General features: G+C 48.9%; 3 protein-coding genes across 3 annotated transcripts; 2 read left to right on the top strand and 1 right to left on the bottom strand.

Annotated features, from left to right (window-relative positions):
- Positions 1-350: 350 nt before the first annotated feature.
- LOC131211723 (kinesin-like protein KIF14) lies at positions 351-16,104 on the bottom strand. Its single transcript, XM_058205309.1, has 4 exons — positions 14,463-16,104; positions 2,268-2,872; positions 2,019-2,205; positions 351-1,949 (listed from the first exon to the last, which is right to left on the bottom strand). Exons 1-4 carry the CDS (start codon positions 16,026-16,028, stop codon positions 591-593), a joined length of 3,717 nt encoding a protein of 1,238 aa, XP_058061292.1. The 5' UTR covers positions 16,029-16,104; the 3' UTR covers positions 351-590.
- On the top strand, positions 6,361-13,029 carry LOC131211724 (uncharacterized). The gene is made up of 2 exons (XM_058205310.1): positions 6,361-7,334; positions 11,886-13,029. Exons 1-2 carry the CDS (start codon positions 7,145-7,147, stop codon positions 12,197-12,199), a joined length of 504 nt encoding a protein of 167 aa, XP_058061293.1. The 5' UTR covers positions 6,361-7,144; the 3' UTR covers positions 12,200-13,029.
- A 730-nt stretch (positions 16,105-16,834) lies between the features above and the next one.
- Positions 16,835-19,798, top strand: LOC131211592 (protein catecholamines up). The gene is made up of 3 exons (XM_058205128.1): positions 16,835-17,192; positions 17,261-18,267; positions 19,442-19,798. The coding sequence occupies exons 1-3, from the start codon at positions 16,883-16,885 to the stop codon at positions 19,481-19,483; spliced, it is 1,359 nt and encodes a 452-aa protein (XP_058061111.1). The 5' UTR covers positions 16,835-16,882; the 3' UTR covers positions 19,484-19,798.
- The last annotated feature ends 138 nt before the right edge of the window (positions 19,799-19,936 follow it).

The raw sequence follows: 19,936 nt of genomic DNA, 5'->3' as shown, positions 1-19,936 counted from the left end.
AAAAATAATCCTGTTCATCAGTAGGGAATCAAAAATAAAGTATTAACAACTTATGCGTGTGCAAAAGAACTCCCCTTCAGTCTTGGTGTTTCTGCGCAAACACTACTATTAAGTGTATTACTATTTATAAACAGGAGAGCAGAAGAACTCTACTATTGCTAATGAAATAAGAGCAGACTTTATGTTCATTAAAACTCAAACCAGTAATAGCGTAAAACAACTGAATAAAGTTTGAGATCAACAACCATATGATAAAAAATCCCACAGCCACATTCACGTATTGGTCTACGATTCGCAACACAATTGATAAAATCTTTCACAGTTATGCAGGACAACTGCAGGATATGGGTTTCTGTTTATTCTTTGTGGTTACATAATAGGTATGTATCGAAGGTTCGCGAGCGTGTTGTAAATTCACGTTCATTCCGTTTGCATTTTGTGTAAATTTTGTAAAATTTTTACCTAAAAATATACAGGAAAAATAACGCATTCACAAAAAATCGTCCTCCCAATGAGATGTGCTCGTGGAGAGTGGCAAGAGTAACGTAGTATATCAAAACAAGGACCGATCGCACCGAATTTATTCTCCTTCAATCAAGTAGAAAGCGAACTGATTTCGGTGTACGGCCTAGTTCGTCATCGAACACGTTCAGCGTCGCTTGTGTGATGTTGTATTCGGTGAGAATCGAGCGAAGGTTTTGAATTGATCGTTCAACGTCATCGATCGAGGCAAGCATTCGGTTTGCCAGTGCTTCCTCGGAATGATTTCCACCATCTTGAGTGGGTCCGTCTTTACCGCCACCATCGCCCGCGGAAGCCTTATCTGACTGTTCCCCTTTGCTGACTGGTGTATCGTCGGCTAGGCTCGATACGTCCTGATGCTTTTCGCAAAGTTTACGTAGCCTCAAAGTGGCCACCTGCACGTTGCGCAGATAGTTTGCTGCTTTATGATCGAAACGCAGCGGAGTCTTTGGGGCACTTGTGGATGTTTGCTGACCGTTGATGGGAATGTTCTCTTCGTTGCCGTGCCCTTCGGTGAACAAAGCCTTTCTGGCGCTGCCGGTGGTTGTGGAGTTTCTGGCAAACATCGATTTCAGCAACCATTGCGTTTTATGCAGACTTGTTGCAACAATATTGCTGCCGGTGTTAGTACTAGGCGAAGCCTGACCAAGCGAAGTGTTACCGGGAGCGGAAAGTAGGCTGTGTCTGCCGGCGAATATAGCATCCTTCACCGAACTCAGGTTTAACGAAATCCGACTTGAGTTTTGGGGCTCCTGCAGTAGCGACTCATTGGTCGCCGGATCGGTTGCGTCGTTCCACGGGAGATCAAAGTTTTCGAACATGTTGTCCGGAGAAAGATCGTCCCGTTCACGCACGACGGTTAGCCAAAACTCGAGCCTTGCCGGTAACCATTCGGCGATGCGTCCGTTCGCGCGATCCACTATATTGATTACCGCACGAAAAATGCCCTCCTCCTGCCACACCTGGGTTTGCTTAAATTCGTAATCCAACCCAACATCACGGCACCGCTGGCCAGCCTCTTTAACCAGCATCTGGATTTGGGCCAAGCTTTCCTCGCTCGTGTGCTCCATTATGCGACGGATTTCCTCGGCCAGATTTGAATCGGAGAACGCCAACTCGCCACCATCCAACAATTCTCCGTCGTCGGATTGTCGGCCGGCTCCACTATCGGTACTGTCGCGTGCAGCCCTGGTCGACTGTAGCAGTATCAGTGCTTCCTGCTCCGATTCGAGCATTTCCTTGTGGCACTTGTACTTGAACTTTTCCAACTCGAGCGTTGCCAGACGTTCCTCGTACTCCTGATCGTGGGCCATCCGTTCTGCTTCGATGCACGCGATTGCGGCCTGTTTTTCGGCATCCAATTCACGCCGTAGACGATTTTCTTGCTCGCACAGAATTTCCTGGTGAGCCAGTTGAAAGTCGACCATCTGGGGAGCAACGTACGTTGAACGATAACGATTGTGTGATAAATTGGGAAGCCCCTTGGTTTAACTTACCACTTGGTTCGATTTGTTCGGACACAGTGGATTCGAAACGCGGAAGTAGTGGGATCCACCGATAACCAGGCGATCGCCGTGGAAAAGTTGACGCCGTTCCTGCACCAGCTCACCGTTGATGAATGTTTCATACTCGGAGTTTTTCTCGGGTAAAAGGAACAGCTTTCCATGCTTGTTTTCAATGCAACTAGAGAACAGAGTAAACTTCCGGTTAGATTATATTCAAGTCTCTTATTGATGTACACTCACCAATGGTTGGGAGAAACAAGAGGTCCCTCGAGCATAATGTCTGGCGTTGACAGCGACGATGGCCGTCCGATGCGCACCGTGCCCGGTGGGATAATGTACAGCAGCGTTCCGGAAAGCATCGGATCGGTGGCCAGGTTTACCAGACACGGTTCTTTCTGCTCCGCGGACAGTTCAAGCGCCAGGCCCTTGCGTTTCAGCAGCTTCATCTCCGTGCGGCGAACGTCTTCCGCTTCCTGCAGTCGCTCGCGCCACGATCGCTGAGCTTTGACCAGCTCCTGTTCCGTTTCGGTGAGCTGCTGCCGTAGTGCTTCCACTTCGCCATCGTCAACCGACGTTTCGATGATGATTTTTCGCGGCTGAAGATGGTTGGCCTCGGAGAGTCGCTTCTGACGCTCGTAGTCCTGGCGGAGGACCTGCAGTCGTTCGACTTCGGCGCGCAGCTCGCGAATAATGCGATCGTGCGGATCTTCGTTCACCTTGACGCGGTTCACGATGCTGCGTGCCTGGCAAGCGTAGCGTAGGGTGGCAAGCGTTTCATCCCGATGTATGCTGGCAGGCGATATGGTGGCCAGCATCACCGTGCGCGAGTTTCCTCCCAAGTTTTCCTGTGTAAGCCAAACGACCAAACGATTAGTGTCAGAAACTCAAAGAACACAAATTCCTTAATGCGAAAAATGTTATTATTATTAATTACGGTATACACTTTAAATTCAAACAAAATACGTCTGTAATATCCGGGAAACATGAAACCCACCCAGTCGAATCGAAAAAGGCTTGTCACCACGGGGAAGTGCGATAAAGTATATTATACCAAACGGTAGCACACGTTTTCTGTAGGGTTCAAATTTACGTGACACCCTCGTGCCAACCGCACCACCGAGGAAGATTATTCAACCGTGCGCGACAAAACAACTTCGGACCGAAATGCACATTCCGTTACCGAGAGCCGTATTGCAAGAATTACATAACGCAATCCGCTACACGATTAGGAGATCGCGCTTTAAGTACGCGGGAACTTTACCACAGGAGATAAAACCGGTGGCAAACAACGGTACGGATTCGGCAATACGATAGCCACGGCTAACGCTCGTCGAATCGAAGATATTTGATCTGTGGCCACAAATGACTGGGTACATATTGCACCATTAGGAAGAATATTATTTAACATGCCCACAGAATCGACGTTTTGGTTTCAATCAGCGGGGCATCCCCATTACCCCAGCGCATGGTATGGTCTGATTTCGATCCTCAGAAACGATCGCGGACAATCAAAGTTACGGTAACCGTATTATTCAACACAAAGGCTCCCCAGCAAATACGAGTACTGTGGCCAACAGTCTCGTGATACGCAAACGTCAAGTGCCACAGGCACTAATATTGGACTTTGATAGTCCAGATTCGGACTTAAAAGGCTCAGAAGTGCTTACTTTTCCCGGAATCAGTAGAGCGCTCTGTTTGCGAAGGGGGTGCCTGTTTCCTTTTTGTACTAGTTTGTTTGAGTGTTTGATACTGATAACGGGTCGCATCTGCTCGTAGCTAGGCTAAGAGTCATCACTTAAAATAAAGGTAATTTCCGAGACGGGTATCTATGTACTCAGACGATATACCGACAGAGGGGCATGCTATAAAACACTCCAAAGGTGATTCCCGGCGATAGGAAAAGAGTAAGAAGATGTAGTAGAAGAATGTTTCATTTGTCGAACAAAAAAAGCTCAAACGAAGTGCTTTCGTATTAGTTCGGAAGGAAGTAAGAGTTTAAGAAAATTCACTTCGAGGATGCGCATTTTATTCCCCTAGATTTTGTTTACTTCGGAACGCTCGGAGTCAAACATGAGTAATGCTGAGATATTACGCGTTTCCAATTTGGACAGTAAACAAGGACCGGTTCTACGCCGTACTACGTTGTACGGAGCAAAGCAAAGAACACAAATTAGTCATCCATCAGCAAAACAACGACGAGGCCGGTGTGATAAGTATTTCAATATCGTTTAACGACTCTCGGGTGGCATCCTTGGTGGGAGACGCTGAACTAGTGTCTGCTGTCGGCTTCCCGGCCATTAAACGATTAATTCCGACTTAGACGTGACCATAAGCAAGGTCACGGCGCAAGGTAAACCCCGTTGAATGTTATCAAACACGGAAGCGGGGCCATCAAATGTGGCGCACTATTTCGGCGTCCTCCAAAAGTAAACGGGAAATGTGTCCTGTTCATGGGAACTTCACTACCATACCTGGGAGCGCAAAGCAACTGGAGTTTATGTGTCGTTACAATAGTGCAAATGCTGAAGGCCATTCTGCTTGACAGCACAAAACCTTTACACGACTGGTGTGTGACCATTTATTCGTAAATCGTTAGTCGAAGGCTATTAAAACGATTAAAGTACTTTGACCGGAGGCGATTATTAAAATGTCGCCCGTTTGGCGAATGATGACCTAACCGTCGAGGGGAAAGGCGATAAGAAAATGGTTTCTGCCCAGAAGAGGGTTTGCTTGGCTTTTTTTTACATTGGACACCGACCATTTGCCGATTGCTCGGGTAGCGACACGGACACCGGTTGGGCAATTTCTTCGCCCTGCAGCTCCCCATGCAGCTCTGTCGTGTTGGATAAGGCCCACAGCAGAGAGATAACTTTAAACAAAGGTACGAATAAGTGGAAAAGCCAATCAATCGTTGACGCATCTGTCGGAGGCAAGGGCACTGTGTCGCCATGTTCGTGACTAATAATGCCTAAACAAGGACACATACTGCAACACTAGCAGTGCAGAGCTTTACGAACGCTTGCTATAGAAAATCAAAAAAAAAATCCAATTTTTACAACATACCATGCTCTAGATGGAAACAATGCTTATCGCGGCGAATAAATCACCGTCCTTTTGATTTACCCGATAATGGCGTTTACTAGCGGGAACTTCTTTTGCACCCGTACGTTTGGGAGAGATCTTTGGGAGAAACAAAATAGCGGCGGTGCCACACCACATCAACCGCCCTCCGGCTTAACCGGCTTGGTTTACTCCGGTTCCATAAGACTGTCAATACCGGACCGGAGATAAACACCGGAACCCTAATCTCTAGCGACACACATCGTTCGCTTATCAATATGCGTTCAATATTTGAAAATCAATAACGCAGAGACTAAGGCCACCGCTCTGGCCGGTGATAAGATTACAGCAACTACCGAGGGATACCGAGAACAAAGTAGAAGAGAAATAGTTCCATAACTCGGTCCACACTAAGATTTCTTAAACTGCAGATCTTCAATTAATTCTTGGGCAGTTTTGTGCCGGTCTCCTGTGACTCGATGGCTATTTTCTAAACAACGGGCACAAACGTGATTCAAACGGTCTAATCAGTTCGGTCGGAAGAAAACACATTTCAGTTCAAAAGGCTGTACTAGGAAAAAAGCTCCCCATTCGGACCCATGCCGAGGCTGGAGCCTCTACTCCAAATGCGCCTTTACCTTCGCGCAAACCACACCCCTGGTGGCGACGATCGTGTGCTGCTATTTTTGCAGTGTTTTACTCACGCTGGGCGGGATGTGCAAATCTGGGTTTTCTGCTTCCGTTGTTTACATTTTGGGGTTTATCTTGCCGCATCTGCCCGCTCGGCCCCGCACCCTGTCCTCGAGTCCAAGGATGGAGAGCGTTTTTTTCATAAGCAACCCACCAGGCAAACGTGATTTCAACCCACGTACCGTTCGTTCGCGCCTCCTTTCGGTGGCAAACACGGTGATATTGAATGGCCGCCGCGCTCGCGGGTCTGGCCGAGGAATGTGTACTTCAAAACACAAACACAACGCAGGGAGCGTTGGGTTCCAGCCGGCCACAGACACATGCACACCAGCGCGAGCGTGCGCGAATCGGAGCACGTGTGTACGTGTGCGGCACCACGTTCGTCGTGGCGTGTATGTGGGACGCGCGGTCGGTGGCCGCCTCGAACACGGCTCACGGAGAGCGTTGAACACAGCGGGGCGGCACTGTTGCGTCCGTTTGAATCCGCGGTGCGTGGCGTGGCGTGTGCCGAGAAGGAGACAGAGAGAGAAAGAGAGAGCGACCGAATGTGTTTTTATATATCCGCGACCACGTTCGCCATCAGCGGTTCAGTTCAGCAGCGGAAAGCTAGACGAACGAACGAGCGTTTCAGTGCGAAGAAACGGAGAGAGGCATCATATTGCGTCGTACTCTGGTAATTCCTACATCACATCCGCGAACGGTGTGCCCTTCGAAAGATACATTCCCACCGCGTGAAGAGTTATTATTTCGGTTAGGGTGTACAGTGTGTCCTTAAGCCTGGTGAGCGAAACAGCAAAAGTGATCAACACGTGGAGAAAGTGCGCAGAAAGGCAGTGTTTTCTCTCTCGTTGCGAGCGGAAGTCGGAATCCTCGACCGCTTTTGTTTACCAACAAAACAGTTCAACAATTCCACACCTTGCTCTGTGTTACCACACTGACGTAGCCGTGGCGCGAACAGACCCCAGCAGCAGCAAGCCTGCCTGCCAAATGAAAGGAAAAGTTGTTCCAAAAATACCACTTCATAACAGCGACAGCTAGCAGCAATTAGAGCGGACGACAATCGGATCGAGATCGACGACGAAACCCTAGGCAGTGGGACGGTTATTAATCCCCGCCAAGTGAAACCATACCGAAACAAGGAAGAAGCCATTCGATGCTTGGCCACAACTACGATTAACGAAGATACACACGCATACACTCATTCGTCTGTGACCTCTAACTGGCTGCAAACGCACCACACACGGGCCAAGAGCAGTACAGAAGGCTAACAAAAAAAGTCGGCCAACGTGCTAAGGACAGACTGCACACGAAACGGGGGAAACATCGTCGGCCAAGGACTTTTGCCAAGGAGACAGCAAGCGAGCATCATGGATATCTACTACATGAGCGACAGCATCCAGTACTCGTCGTTCCGCGGGCCAACTTACCGGGACTACGAGAAGTTCCCGTACGGCACGCTGGAGAACCCGCTGAACAATCCCGTCTCGAAGAGCAACAAGCAGCCACAGCAGCAACAACGGCACAACCATTCGGGCAGCACCGCTGGCAACGCTCAAGGTAAACAACCGCAGCAGCCGGATCAATGCCCACCCGATCTCCCGTACACTGACAGCATTGCGCGCTCGCACTGACAGCATCCATTAAATAGACCGCTCGTTGCCAACCCACAGCCAAGAGGCTCGCAATGAGAGGTTGGGGGGTTTTCCTTCAACTCGTTTTAAATTTCCCAACGTCTCGCTTGTGTGGTACTTGGGATTTTCCGGTTTATTTACGGCTTGACTCCGTTGGCGTGCAACTCTGCGGTGCAAAAACCACATCGCCTTGCACTTATCGGTAACGCATGAGTGGAACTGCGAAACGGTTCAAAAACCTCCAGAACAGCCGAATCGATGCGCAGTTCTGTTGAATACCTTTTCGTCGGGGGTTAATCGGGGCACAGAAAGGCAGACGGTGCGCAACTGGCACAGTCCAAATTTTTGGCAAATGAATTAATCGGCAACCGATCAGTATCGCGGTACGCGCATACCGTATTTGGCCATTCTCTTCCACGCTCCTCTAAAGTCTGTAGCGGATGACCTTCTTCACGCTGCGTCTAATGCGCACCAACCCCAGACAGGCACGGGATCTGCGTAAATCGTGACCATGGTTCGTTCGGTTCGACCGCAAGCTGTTTATTATCACTTCGAAAATCCAAACAAACAAGGGCTTGGCTTTCGGTTAGGTCACCCCACACTCGAGGTGAACCATATTCTGCAGCGCAGCGTAAATGCAGACCACCTATGTTTAGACCGGCCCAGATAAATATAACCACGTTCTGCGTAGCGCCGAGGAGACAGAGTGGAATGTCCACCACCGATCGGTATGTTCATAACGTGCCAGGAGGGGGTTTCCCTCGTCAACGTGGCATTGTCGATCGAAAAACGATGCTATTTCGGTTCGAGTGCAAAGATCGTCCGTTGCACAATGGTCCTGTGGCCCGTGCAAACGAACGAATGGCCACGGCTCTTGGCGCCCTCCTCCTCTGTCGAGTCGGCTAAAAACAGAAATATCCATTTCGTCACTGCGGAACGTGCTGAAAGGGTACACCGGGCCCCGGTCTCGGGTTGCCACCGCAGCACCAGCGTAAAATCCGACCACCAGAACCGCGAATGCCGGGCTCGGCGGTGGTCAATCACCGGGCCAACCCCACTGCGGTTTCGTTCGCACAAAATGCGCTCAACCGAGCGCAACGCAACTTCGAGTCGTTCGTGTGTCTAGGCGATGCGTCCTAGGGAAGGCACGACGGCGAGCGGGGTAGTTGCGATCCGCACTTGTCGGACCGGTTTGCTACGTACCGCAACAAGAATCCGCACGAGTGAGATCCTCACTCGTGTCCCATCTTGTGGTCATAGGTACGTGCACCAGCCAGCCGCCGGAGAGCGTCAAAGCTTCCAAAACGCAAAACGACCGTCCTTGCTTGCGCTGCGGTTGACATCATCGTCCGGGCGACGGAACGGAATTAGCGAGTCAAGATAAATCGAGGAAGAGGAAATGCAAACGGGAAAGGCTTGTGTAGTCGATCGTCCCAAGATGGTCCCCCCCTCGAGGGAGAGAGAGTGCCACCGTGGCACCATTTACGGATGGTGCTTATCTGTCGAAGCCAGCATAACCCAGGGAGCTGTGCCGGCCGGAGCGACCGTCGAGACCGCGAATTACAGCATCGTGAATAGCGCCAATCAGTGAAATGCGTCACTTGCACTGTGAACCGGTACGCGCTCTGGAACCAGTAGATTGGCCGGAAGCGTGCTGTTGATGCAAATGTGGGAAGATCGACCGACGCTTTGTCCGCTGGCCGGTGGCAATGGTTGCCCTTGGAAAATGATAATTCTTCACTTTAGCCCGAGAGAAAAGTCACGACGGGAGAGGCTTGCCTTCTCGCCTTTCGTCGAGCGCACCACACAATAAGCCGTTAAGATGCTAATGCATGCATTTCGTTTAAACACTTTTTAAACTACAATTAACGTGTAGCTTAGAAAGGGAAAATACAATTACCGCCGAACCGAGGGGAGGGACCAAATGCAACAGCGTACGTCGCCGCACGTAGATCATGTGCCTCGGGCTTTCGGCTTCTGTTTACGATTTCCGCCCAGCGCGCATAGCTTCCAGCAATAAAAGCGCTAACAGAACACGTAATGGAGAATTATCACACCGGCATATGTTTGCCTTTCTCGTTAGCTGCTGACAAATTCCACCACCGTATCGTTTTTATCATGTCACCGGCAGTGGCAATGCTCCGGTGGATCAACATCAAGGTTTCCGATGCTGTAAATTCACAATGCGTCACCACAGGACCCGCCCTAATTCACCAGTTCTGTGGTCCATCAAAGACGAACGTCTATGATTCGATCGATTAAACGAATGATCGAACCGTCTCGTGTTGCTACTCGTGCAATTGCGGACGCTCTGGGCGAACGAGAACAAAGTGTCCCCAGCCGGCCGACCAAGCAGCCTCGGTCCGGTCTGGGTCGGGAGGTTACATTTAACCGAGTTATCCACCTCATGGACACGCTCACCAACCCCCTGTCGCGCTCGCAGTGCTTTCCCTTTCAAGGCACAAAGTGCAAGTCGATTGCAGACGATGCAACGGCGTCCATCGGCGCGACAAACCAACCATTTGATGTACGTGGGTACCGGCGGCACAGCAATTCATACGATTTGACCTACATTTGCTGGGCGTGGATTTGGGTGGGTGCCAACCGCCCAGCGACAGAGACATAACTTTTTGTCGCGATGGTAGTTTCCGTCTTTTTTCTGGCGCATGCGTTGATACGCGGGAAACGCATTACGAAAACATCATTTCCTTCGTCTCTAGTGGGCCGCCGGGGCCAATGGCCAGGGCTGCCAATCACACGAAAGTCAATATCGACACGTATCGCTAAGCACGTAGACGAGCCCCACAACTGAGGTACTACGAGCCACGTTCCATTATCGTGAGGAAGAGGGTGGCTTTATCACTACACAAAGGTCTTGAAACCACTGCAGGTACAGAGGCCATTCGTCGTCGGACGGACAGAAACAATCGATCTTGTCTGAAGTACCATCTGCGTCCTGCCGGACCCTGCCGCCAGCGGGGACAGAGGGCGCGCACAAACAATGATGCCATCTGCCGACAATGTGTCCCGCATCTTATCGCCACCACGTCGCTATCGTTTCTTCGCTTGCCAATGCTTCACCCCTCCGATAACCCTGCGGTTGCGGCTCGGTTTTACTTCTCGTCCCGGGCGCGCCTTAAAGACACGGTTTGCGAATGTTTTACGTCGCAAATGATAACCGTTATCATGTAGTAAACGGACGACCACATGCGGAGCTGAGCGGATGAAAGCCGGTGTAGCGATTAGGGTAGTGTAGCTGTTGTTGTTGATTACTGGAACTCTTATTAGAATCAGAGATCCGCTTTCAGTGAGGTCCTATCAAGAAATGGATCGGAACCATCAATTCCCATCAAACGGTGGGGACCTCCACTGACGGGTTTCGGTTTTGTTGAAAGAAGGGCTACTAAAAGCGAGCATCAAATTGCAAAAACCTGTGACAGGACCATCGATCAAGCGCATCGTCGCTGCGATCCCACTACAATACTAGTTCCATGGGCAGAAGAAACTGCACCACCGAATTGCTCTACATTTTATGAGCTGATAAGAATTCAAACAACATACCCACGGATGTTTACAGAGCACTTTCGCCTTGGTTTGTCCTTTATTTTAGGAGCACTGGTAACGAATTTAGCGCAATGTTAATGCCCTGCGTTTCTACAATACTTTTGCATTAGGGTACGCCTAAAGGCCCGTAGAAAGCACGTGTTGACACTAGATGCGCTAGTCACGTGCACTCTTCAACCGCTCGGGTAACACTCTCAGCTTACGGATTGCGACTTCCTTTTCGACGAGAGGTTGAAGAGTATCAATCCGTACATTTGCCACGAACATATTTGCACACCGTGGGCGTGCTAGAGATGTGTCATAAATTTAACCGTTTAATTGAGATAGCACGAAAAGATTTCTACAATACGTCTCGTGATTGTTGCAGCAACTGTTTCTCGCTATCTACTCATTTATTTTCCGCGGCGTTATCATATAGGTTGCACTGTTTGCGCTTTGCAACAGGCACGCCAAGTGTTGAGCAAATTTACCACACTTCTGAGTGCTTTCGGAACACGGAGCTTGGGTAGATTACAGCAATTGGGGGAGGCAGCATGATGGCAAACAGGGCGCTTTAAGAGGAAACAAAGAGGTGGTTCTCGGTTTGCACAATATAGCGAGGCGGCCTCCGGTGGAGTAACAAGGACAGCAAATTGATCGTCGCGGTTGTTGTATGGTATATTTTTTGCTTGATGGATGGGCTTGAGTGAGATCTTTTTTTCTGTTTTACTTCACTGACCATAGGGCAGAGTCTGTGCTGAAGGCCTACTTCAATGGCACTGGGGAGGTGGAATTTCGATTAGATAATAGAGCATTTCATCCGACGTGGCCATTTTCTAGGAGAAACACGGCATACAGACAGTGTTCACATTATGTTGAAAAAGCGGCCCTTTTTTAGTACATATTTTTCTTATTGTCTCATTTTGCCCGATAGCCAAACTGCTCAGCTATATCGGAAAAGCGACCACCGGTGCAGGGAAGAAGGATTCGTGTCCGTTCTGCAAGGAACAAAAGAAGCGACCGCTTGGCGCGTACATGCGCAAGCGTGGCCAGCGCATCACGTCCGAAAGCATCAGTGAAGACGCCGAAGAATGTAACGAGCTGCGCGAGGAGGACGAGGAAGAGGACGAATGCCCGACCGGCTCGTCGACGCTCGCCGGCAGTCCGTCCAACGATCACCAACATATGCACCGGAACATTACCGGTGCGAGCGGATTCAATCGTCAGGAATCAATGGAAGGCAAATAGTCGGTACTACCCTCAGGGCGCATCAAACCGGGGACACAATCTATCAGCATCACAGTTTTATGTTATTTCATACTGCAATAGTTCTATGATAGCGGAAGATCGCAGACGATCTTCTGCAATACGCAAAATCAAATGTGGAAAACGTTTGGCCCGAGCAGGGAGGATCGTTTTGACTCAACCACTCCCGCTGGAACGTTCTCGACCTAGTTTTGATCATATAAAGAGAATGTGCGGAGAGCTGCAAGATTACGCCACTCATCTCCGGCGTATGAATGAAAATGAAAATCGAATGAAAAAACCGCAGAGAGAATCATAAGACACAGCGTACCACTGGTGGACGGACGCGGTAGGACGATGCAAAAAGACTGATCTATATTAATGCAGCTGGAAGAAACAGAACTTTGTCAGGGCAGAATGTATTTTTATAAACAAAACATCGTTTTAGCACCCCGGGCTGAGTCACTTGGGATTCTCATGCGATACATGCCACTAAATTGGTGGGCCGATTAGCATTTGGCCGCGTGCAGCAAGCGTGCTGCTCGTGGCACAAGCTGGCAGTTGGATTCATAGATCTTGAACCCCTGGTTCGTAGCATATGATGATAAGTTTTATTATTGTTATATATAACGCATGTTTAGAAGAAATTATTGGTCAGGGCAGAAAATCGGATTGCTTGCTAACCGTAAAACTGTTCATCATTAAGCCGAGGGAGCATAGAGAAACTAGACTGTAAGCCTGTAACTTTAGTTTGAAAATCACGTTGCAAAATTGCACGCCTTCGCAGCCCATCTTTATGCAATGAAATAAAATGGTTAATCTTTATACTGGTATTTCAAACAAGTGGTTTCCTTTAACGTGGATTGACCCTCCAAACAATAGCTTAGAGAAATCAAATCGAACTGATACGATAACTAATATCAACCAGATTCACCAACCCAAAGATGTTTTCCGCATATCAACAGATTTACTACTAATCTGCGGAAAAAACCTACGTTTGAATCGATAGCAAGAACCATTATCGTTTGGCATTGATAAAGCGTAATAAAAAAAAATTACGGATGGTCCATGGCACGCTCATATTCGAATACTAGTCTGCTGCTTATCGAAGCATGATAAAAAAGAGTCTTTCTACGCATTTTTACACCTTCCGAATTGACCGGCTAATGATTGATAAGACCCATTACCTCGAGAGCTTTCTAGGGCGCAGCCATTTAGACATTCTAATGTTTTATTGCTTTGTCGCGTGCTTACGACATTCGGTTCGGCACGGTTTCCTTTTTCACCGGTGGCATGTTTCCGTTTTCTCGAATTGCGGCGGGTGTTTCATAACTCTTTTATTTTCGACCCTATCGCACACCCGTATAAAACGGTGGGGGGTCAAACATTGAAGCCACAATCAGTGATGGGCATTGCCCAATGTTCTTGAAAGATAATAAAATTCATTGAACTGAAACCATGCGTTTGCGATAAGATAAATGCCGCTTTTACGCCGCGGTTGCGTGTCGGCGTATCACGTAAACAAATAATGTGAGTGATAAATAACAATCACAGGTTTAGTTAAATTTTTAATAATTATACGTTGTGAAGGACAAACTAAAGAACATTTGAACTCGCTTCGTTCATGACAATGTTCCTAATCAAATGTATCCAAAGCAAACCGACAACCGCTATCGCGGGTTTGAACAACTGCTTATCCACCATTTCCTTTGCGGTTTTCACTTGTTTCGTGATCGAGACCGAAGGATCACACGCGATCGCAGTCAAGGCGTCACTTTTTGGCCAGTTCCTGGGCAGTGCGGACAGATGGTGGAGCAGTGTTAAGAAGGAAGACAACTAATACGCAAAAGCGTACCTTTGAAAATTCGTCATAAAATCCACAAAAAAAAAGTTATCAATCAGCCCCAATGAAGTGGAAGAAACTGTTAAACGGCATGCGCTCCGATAAGCAGCCACGGGGCACCACTTCGGAGCGTAAGAGATCTCCGGCAAAACATGGGTTCGGTGCCGAGGGCTACTTTCTTAGTAATGTTTCAACTCTTACAGAAGCAACGCCCCCGCCGCCGGTGACCAACAAGGTTATCAGAAAACCGTGCTGCTCGAAGTGTGCTCTCGTGTGTAAATGCAAGCATCACCGGAGGGTCTATCGGACCACCATCCTTCCGCCACGATGCGTGCTCGAATCAACCAGTTTGCCGCTGATCTGAACAGACAATAAAACCCGCGCCGGATGAAGTTTCAAATATTGACGGAGCGTTGCACTTACCCTTAGTAGCCACGTGAGCACCGAGTCCCGATAAGGGATGTAAGCGTTGTGGCTCTTCTTCGGATCGGCCAACGCCGAAATCACTTTCCCAAGCGTTAGCAGACTCTTGTTGATGCTGACACCCTCCTTGAGGCGGGTTCCGCTCGCGCACGTCTGACTGACCCGCTCCGATCCGGCCAGATCGACGAGGCTGATTTTGCTGCGCTTCGTTTGCTGCACCATCGGGCGTCCTCCTCCTCCATCACTCGCATCGTCCGAATCGCTGCTGCTCACGATTTCGGCCAGGTTCAGTACGACGGAGAAGATCGAGTGCGAGCGGGAACTTTTGTCGTTCATTCCTGTCGCAGCCGTGGCACGTTGGCTGTTGCCGACGGCGAGCCAGTTTCTTAGTGCCGTGTGTGTATCGACCGGATGCGTGCTGAGATCGACCACGTACGGTCCCCAGACGGGATGCTCGCGTACCTTTAGCGGCGCCTTTTTAGCATGATTGCCCGGGGTCGCCACGGTGCACAACCCTTGGCCATCGGTCGAAGTGACCGAGAGAAGATCGTGAATTTTCTCGTTGTAGATTTCGAAGTAACTCACTTCCACCTCGGCATGGATGCGCCCTTTCAGGGCATCGATGCGTGCGAAGAGTGCCTGGCAGAAGCGTGGAATGATGCCGGCTTCGCTGTTCGGACCATCGTCGTAATTGTCGTCCAAATCCATGCCCATCATGCTGTAGCTTTTGCCGGATCCGGTTTGGCCGTATGCGAACAAACAGGTGTTGTATCCTTCGAAAGCCTTGTCAAGCAAGGGATGGACCAGACTGTTGTACACTCCGGCCTGATCCACATAGGCTTCTTCTTCGGCGTTGCACGACCAGAGGACATGATCGTAGAGGAAGCGATTTTCAACCCCCGCCAGATTGTCCGCCGTGCTGCCAGTGTGAACGTACAGCTCGTTGCCGACTACACGCACAATGTTGGCCACAGAGTCGATACATTCCTTCACCGAAAGTGGACGAATGCGCACGGCTACCTTCAAGTTGCTTATTTCGCCCGGGGCTTCCTTGTCCTTTTCCTTTGTGCTGCGTTGCGATTCATTCAGCGCTCCGTGGCTCGAGCAGTGCCTTCCTTTGCCGAGCGGTGGAGTGTCTAACGAGATGCGTGAAAAACACTCCGGGGTACGCGCGTTGAGCAGATCTTCGCGTGCCCTGGTTCGCTTCAGTAGGTTCTTTGGTGTTCCGAAATCCTTCGATGCACTTTTAGAAGATGCAGGCGGTGCACGGTACAGCGACGACGGGGTGTAGCAGCTGTTGTAGTTCAGAGTGGTTGACGATTTGGATTTGGCCCCCAAACCGGCTCCAGCGGGCGCAGGCTGATTCTGTTTCGGCGTTTGAGCAGGAGAAGCAGAGAGTGAGTCGGAGTTGGAAATATTCAGCAGGGAACGCTTCGTCAACGAAGAGGTGGCCAATTTGGATCCGACTGGTCGCGCGACAGGACGCGGTGTAGAAGCTTTTGTTGGTGACGAGCTAGCAGCTGGCCCGAAACGGTTCTTTGGTGTTGCGGTACGAGAAGGTAACATTTTGAACGCTTTGAACGACACTACACAAAACACAAACCCTTCACTCAATCAATTGTGGTTTTAATTTGCCACTGTTTCTCAAACATTACTTTCGCCGCGGCTTTCAACGCAAACGATGAAGGCAGTTACAATTACGACGACTGTCAGATGGAAGGGTTTGAAAGTTTGTACGTTTACGTGGCGCAGTTCGCTACTCCACGTCGCGTGAATTGTCTAGAGAAACTTGCTTTGATGACAAGCGCTGGAAGTTTCACCGGGCGCTTAGTCGGTCTACACAGTGTGCATCAAAAGTTTGTATGCTTTTAATTAATGATTTCGACGATCAATAATTATAATACAATACAATAGCCTATTTATTATACACGAACGCGTGTATTACACATAAAATGTTGAATTTAATAAAAAAACACGTTGAGTAAAGACCGTAGGTTCGCCTCAAAGCCAATCATGTCCGTCCATCGAATGCACATTCCCCACAGTGCGATCTGTTGTTGCCGCTCTTATTTGCAGTGACCGCACTCGGCATAGTCGCGTGTTTGATCAGTCTTTTTCTATTATCCGACGCTTTTGTTCCGTTTCCTTTTCCGTGCAGCATTGCAGTGTTCGCAGCGCATTCGTAATCATTGTGAAGAATCTCGGTGCAGTGGAAGGTCAGTTAAATCGGTTCCGATAGCGCGTCCTATCGATTCTTCGGCGAAGAGCGGCTAGGAGAACCGCGATTTTGGACGTCAGTGTCAGCGGCCAGCTGTCAACGCGGCGACCAATTCAGCTGTTGGTGCTGCTGTGTTATCAGCGACGTGTAGCAACGTTAGTAGCGATTTGTGCAGATCTTGGATCCCTCGCAAAAAAACAAAATGGATCACTCGAAACGCCGGGGGTTGGCCCCAAAGGTGTCGGTTCCGTTGAAGGAAGAATGCACTTCGTACCGGGTGCATATAGCGCTTTGTTTGATCGTCGCAATGGTGCTGCTTTCGCTCCCAACGCTTTGCGGAGCCCACGGGCAGCATTCGCATGATGATCACCACCATCACCACGAGAGCCCAAGCTTTAAATATTCGATGGAAGCCAACCAAGTGCACGATGACTCAATTCCTGATCCACATCACCATCATCATCATCATCATCATCACGAGAGGCCTGCGGCAAGCATTAAAGCACCAAGAGGTATGTTTTTGAAGTGCATTGCGCTTCTGTTGAGATTATGTGATGCATTTTGTTACTTTTTTTTCTAGATACCTTTTATATTTGGGTTCACTCTCTTGGCTCGACGCTGTTGATCAGTGCGGCTCCCTTCTTCATTCTCTTCGCCATCCCGCTGGACAACACGGAGGAAATGCAACCCCGTCTGAAAACGTTGCTTGCCTTCGCCTCCGGTGGGCTACTCGGGGACGCCTTCCTGCACTTGATACCGCATGCCATCCAGCCTCACTCGCATGACGAGGGTCACGGACACAGTCATAGCCACGGCCACAGCCATGGTGAGCACACCGATGAAGGGGAACACGCCGCTCACGGGCACGACATGCGCGTCGGTCTGTGGGTTTTGGCGGGCATCATTGTGTTCCTGGCAGTGGAAAAAGGCGTTCGGTTGATCAAAAAAGAAGGCGGACACGGCCACAGTCATGGTGGTGCATCGAAACCGGCCGCGGTGCAACCAAAGCCAAGCGGGGGCTCCTCTCCACCACCGTCTCCGGAGGCAGAGAAGAAGAATAAGAAAAAGGATCAAAAGTCGGAACCGGCCACCGGCAAATCGAACAAAGAGGAGGCTAAAGCAAAGGGAAAAGCCGTACGGAAGGAATCGAAGAAAGAGGAACCTATCAAAATCGCCGGATACCTCAATCTGGCGGCCGATTTCACGCACAATTTCACCGATGGTTTGGCGATCGGTGCATCGTACCTGGCTGGTAATAGCATCGGACTCGTGACGACCGTCACGATTCTGCTGCACGAAGTGCCGCACGAAATCGGTGACTTTGCCATTCTTATCAAATCGGGTTGCTCGAAGAAGAAGGCGATGCTGCTTCAGTTGACCACGGCGGTCGGGGCGCTCGCCGGTACGGTGTTGGCCCTGCTGGGCAGTGGGAGCGAGGCAGCCGATTCCTGGGTGCTACCATTCACCGCCGGGGGCTTCATCTACATTGCCACCGTTTCGGTTATACCGGAACTGCTCGAGGAGTCGACCAAACTGTGGCAATCGTTAAAGGAAATCGCGGCATTGCTGGCTGGCGTCGGAATGATGGTAATTATCGCACAGTTCGAGTAGAAGGCCAGCAAAGTGACCACCTTGTGGTCGTTTTGATCATCTACTATCTTTTCCGTACGTTCGTCCGTGTCTGTGCGTCCCATTTCTCTTTGCATGCGCCTGCAAACTCTTTACCTGTTAGTCGTCTGTATCTTAGTTAGTGTGTACGTTGATTCCGGCATTAGGAAAGCGTAGCTACTTATTCAACGCCAGAGGTTTACGCTTTTGTTTGCCATGCGGCTCGGATGAACCGGAAGTGGCGACTTACGTTAACACAGTTTGGCCCCTTCTTCCTCATGTATTTGTGGGGCATCATTTCGATGATCGTTGGATGATCGTCATGTGCTGCTCGCGGATATGGGAAATTAATTCGTACAGTGTGTCACCCAGTTCGTTGGTTCTGTAAAGGCTAAGAAAGTTATTTACCCACTGCAAATGTTCCCATAACAGTCGGAGTAAGAGATAAAACGGTGACCAAGAGCGTCGTGGATATATTTCTATTTTTCTAATTAGGTGTATTGATCTTGAGCAAAAGAAAGAGAGCAATAATATTAATGTTAATACAAATAAAAAGAAGAAAAGAGACACTCTAATAGGTACAATATTGCAATGTGATTGAGGCTTTTAATGTTCCGCAACGTGTGAGTCATTCGTTGACTATGTCTTACGCTCCTTGTTCCGATCTTATCATCAGTAATGGTTCAAATTCTTCAGTTAGCTAATGGTCCCTGGAAAAGGCAGCCGCCACACTGTTGCTCTACCTTGTGTCGGGCTCGGTAAAAGTGGGTCTGTCTTCGATGTCGAAGAGTTCAGAAGCATCTCTTTATTTCTGATGGCACGCTCTGCCAGCATCGAGCGAATCGTGTAAAAAGTCACGCATTGCTGATAACGTTGATGACCGATGGGCGGTCGATGAATTGGCGGCACACCTGCTTGCGAGACAAAAGACGGCCAGGCTTATCGTGTTCACAGTGGTGGACATTTTTTCTAACACAAGCCTTTCGAGGAGACAGAATAGTTTAATGAATCCCGCCAATAGATACAAAGGTGTGACTGTAATTTTTTCCTATTTGTTTGTATCTTGTTCTGTGTGGGCAGTAGAGGTAACGTAAGAGATCGGTAGCTGTTCCAGTAGGTGACCACTTCATCCATTTCATATTTCCATTTCTAGGGAACATGCCTTAAGATAATTGAACAAACGATAGAGACATGAACGACAAATCATTGCCACTCATTCAACATACACTCGCAAAAGAAAATCGGATAACAAATATTGTATTGAAACGTGTTTCGGCCTAGTTAAAGTGATTTTTACCCAACCACCAACGGAACCGAAGCTTAGCTTGGGTTGGAATTAGTTTTTTAAACGTTTTTATATTGTTCGTTGTACATCGTCGTTGTTTGCAATGGCACCGCTATTGCGTCTCTAAAAGGGGAAATACAAAAACCTTTACATCGCTTATACGTAATCAATTTTATTTCAATAAATTAAACTTAATTACCACTAGTCTTTTCGGCATTGGCTTTTTATTCAATTTCATAAATTAGCTGACTAAGTACGAATACCTCTCAAACATTTTACGATATCATTTTATCAGCTTACAAAATTAAAGTAATGTAATTAAATGTGTAATGTAATGTAATTAAAGTAAAATAAAAGTAAGTT

Source organism: Anopheles bellator, chromosome 2 (genome assembly GCF_943735745.2).
Source record: "Anopheles bellator chromosome 2, idAnoBellAS_SP24_06.2, whole genome shotgun sequence".
NCBI lineage: Eukaryota > Metazoa > Arthropoda > Insecta > Diptera > Culicidae > Anopheles > Anopheles bellator.
This window is presented reverse-complemented; position numbering and strand designations above follow the sequence as displayed.

Bases quoted from the DNA above. Each gene is read 5' to 3' on its own strand.
- LOC131211724 (XM_058205310.1), top strand. From the start codon at position 7,145: ATGGATATCTACTACATGAGCGACAGCATCCAGTACTCGTCGTTCCGC. The intron at 7,335-11,885 runs GTAAACAACCGC...TTTGCCCGATAG, and splicing joins CACCGCTGGCAACGCTCAAG to CCAAACTGCTCAGCTATATC.
- LOC131211723 (XM_058205309.1), bottom strand. From the start codon at position 16,028: ATGTTACCTTCTCGTACCGCAACACCAAAGAACCGTTTCGGGCCAGCT. The intron at 2,873-14,462 runs GTAAGTGCAACG...TGGCTTACACAG, and splicing joins TGCTCACGTGGCTACTAAGG to GAAAACTTGGGAGGAAACTC. The intron at 1,950-2,018 runs GTAAGTTAAACC...GTTGCTCCCCAG, and splicing joins CGAACAAATCGAACCAAGTG to ATGGTCGACTTTCAACTGGC.
- LOC131211592 (XM_058205128.1), top strand. From the start codon at position 16,883: ATGGATCACTCGAAACGCCGGGGGTTGGCCCCAAAGGTGTCGGTTCCG. The intron at 17,193-17,260 runs GTATGTTTTTGA...TTTTTTTTCTAG, and splicing joins AAGCATTAAAGCACCAAGAG to ATACCTTTTATATTTGGGTT. The intron at 18,268-19,441 runs GTAATTATCGCA...TTCCATTTCTAG, and splicing joins TGGCTGGCGTCGGAATGATG to GGAACATGCCTTAAGATAAT.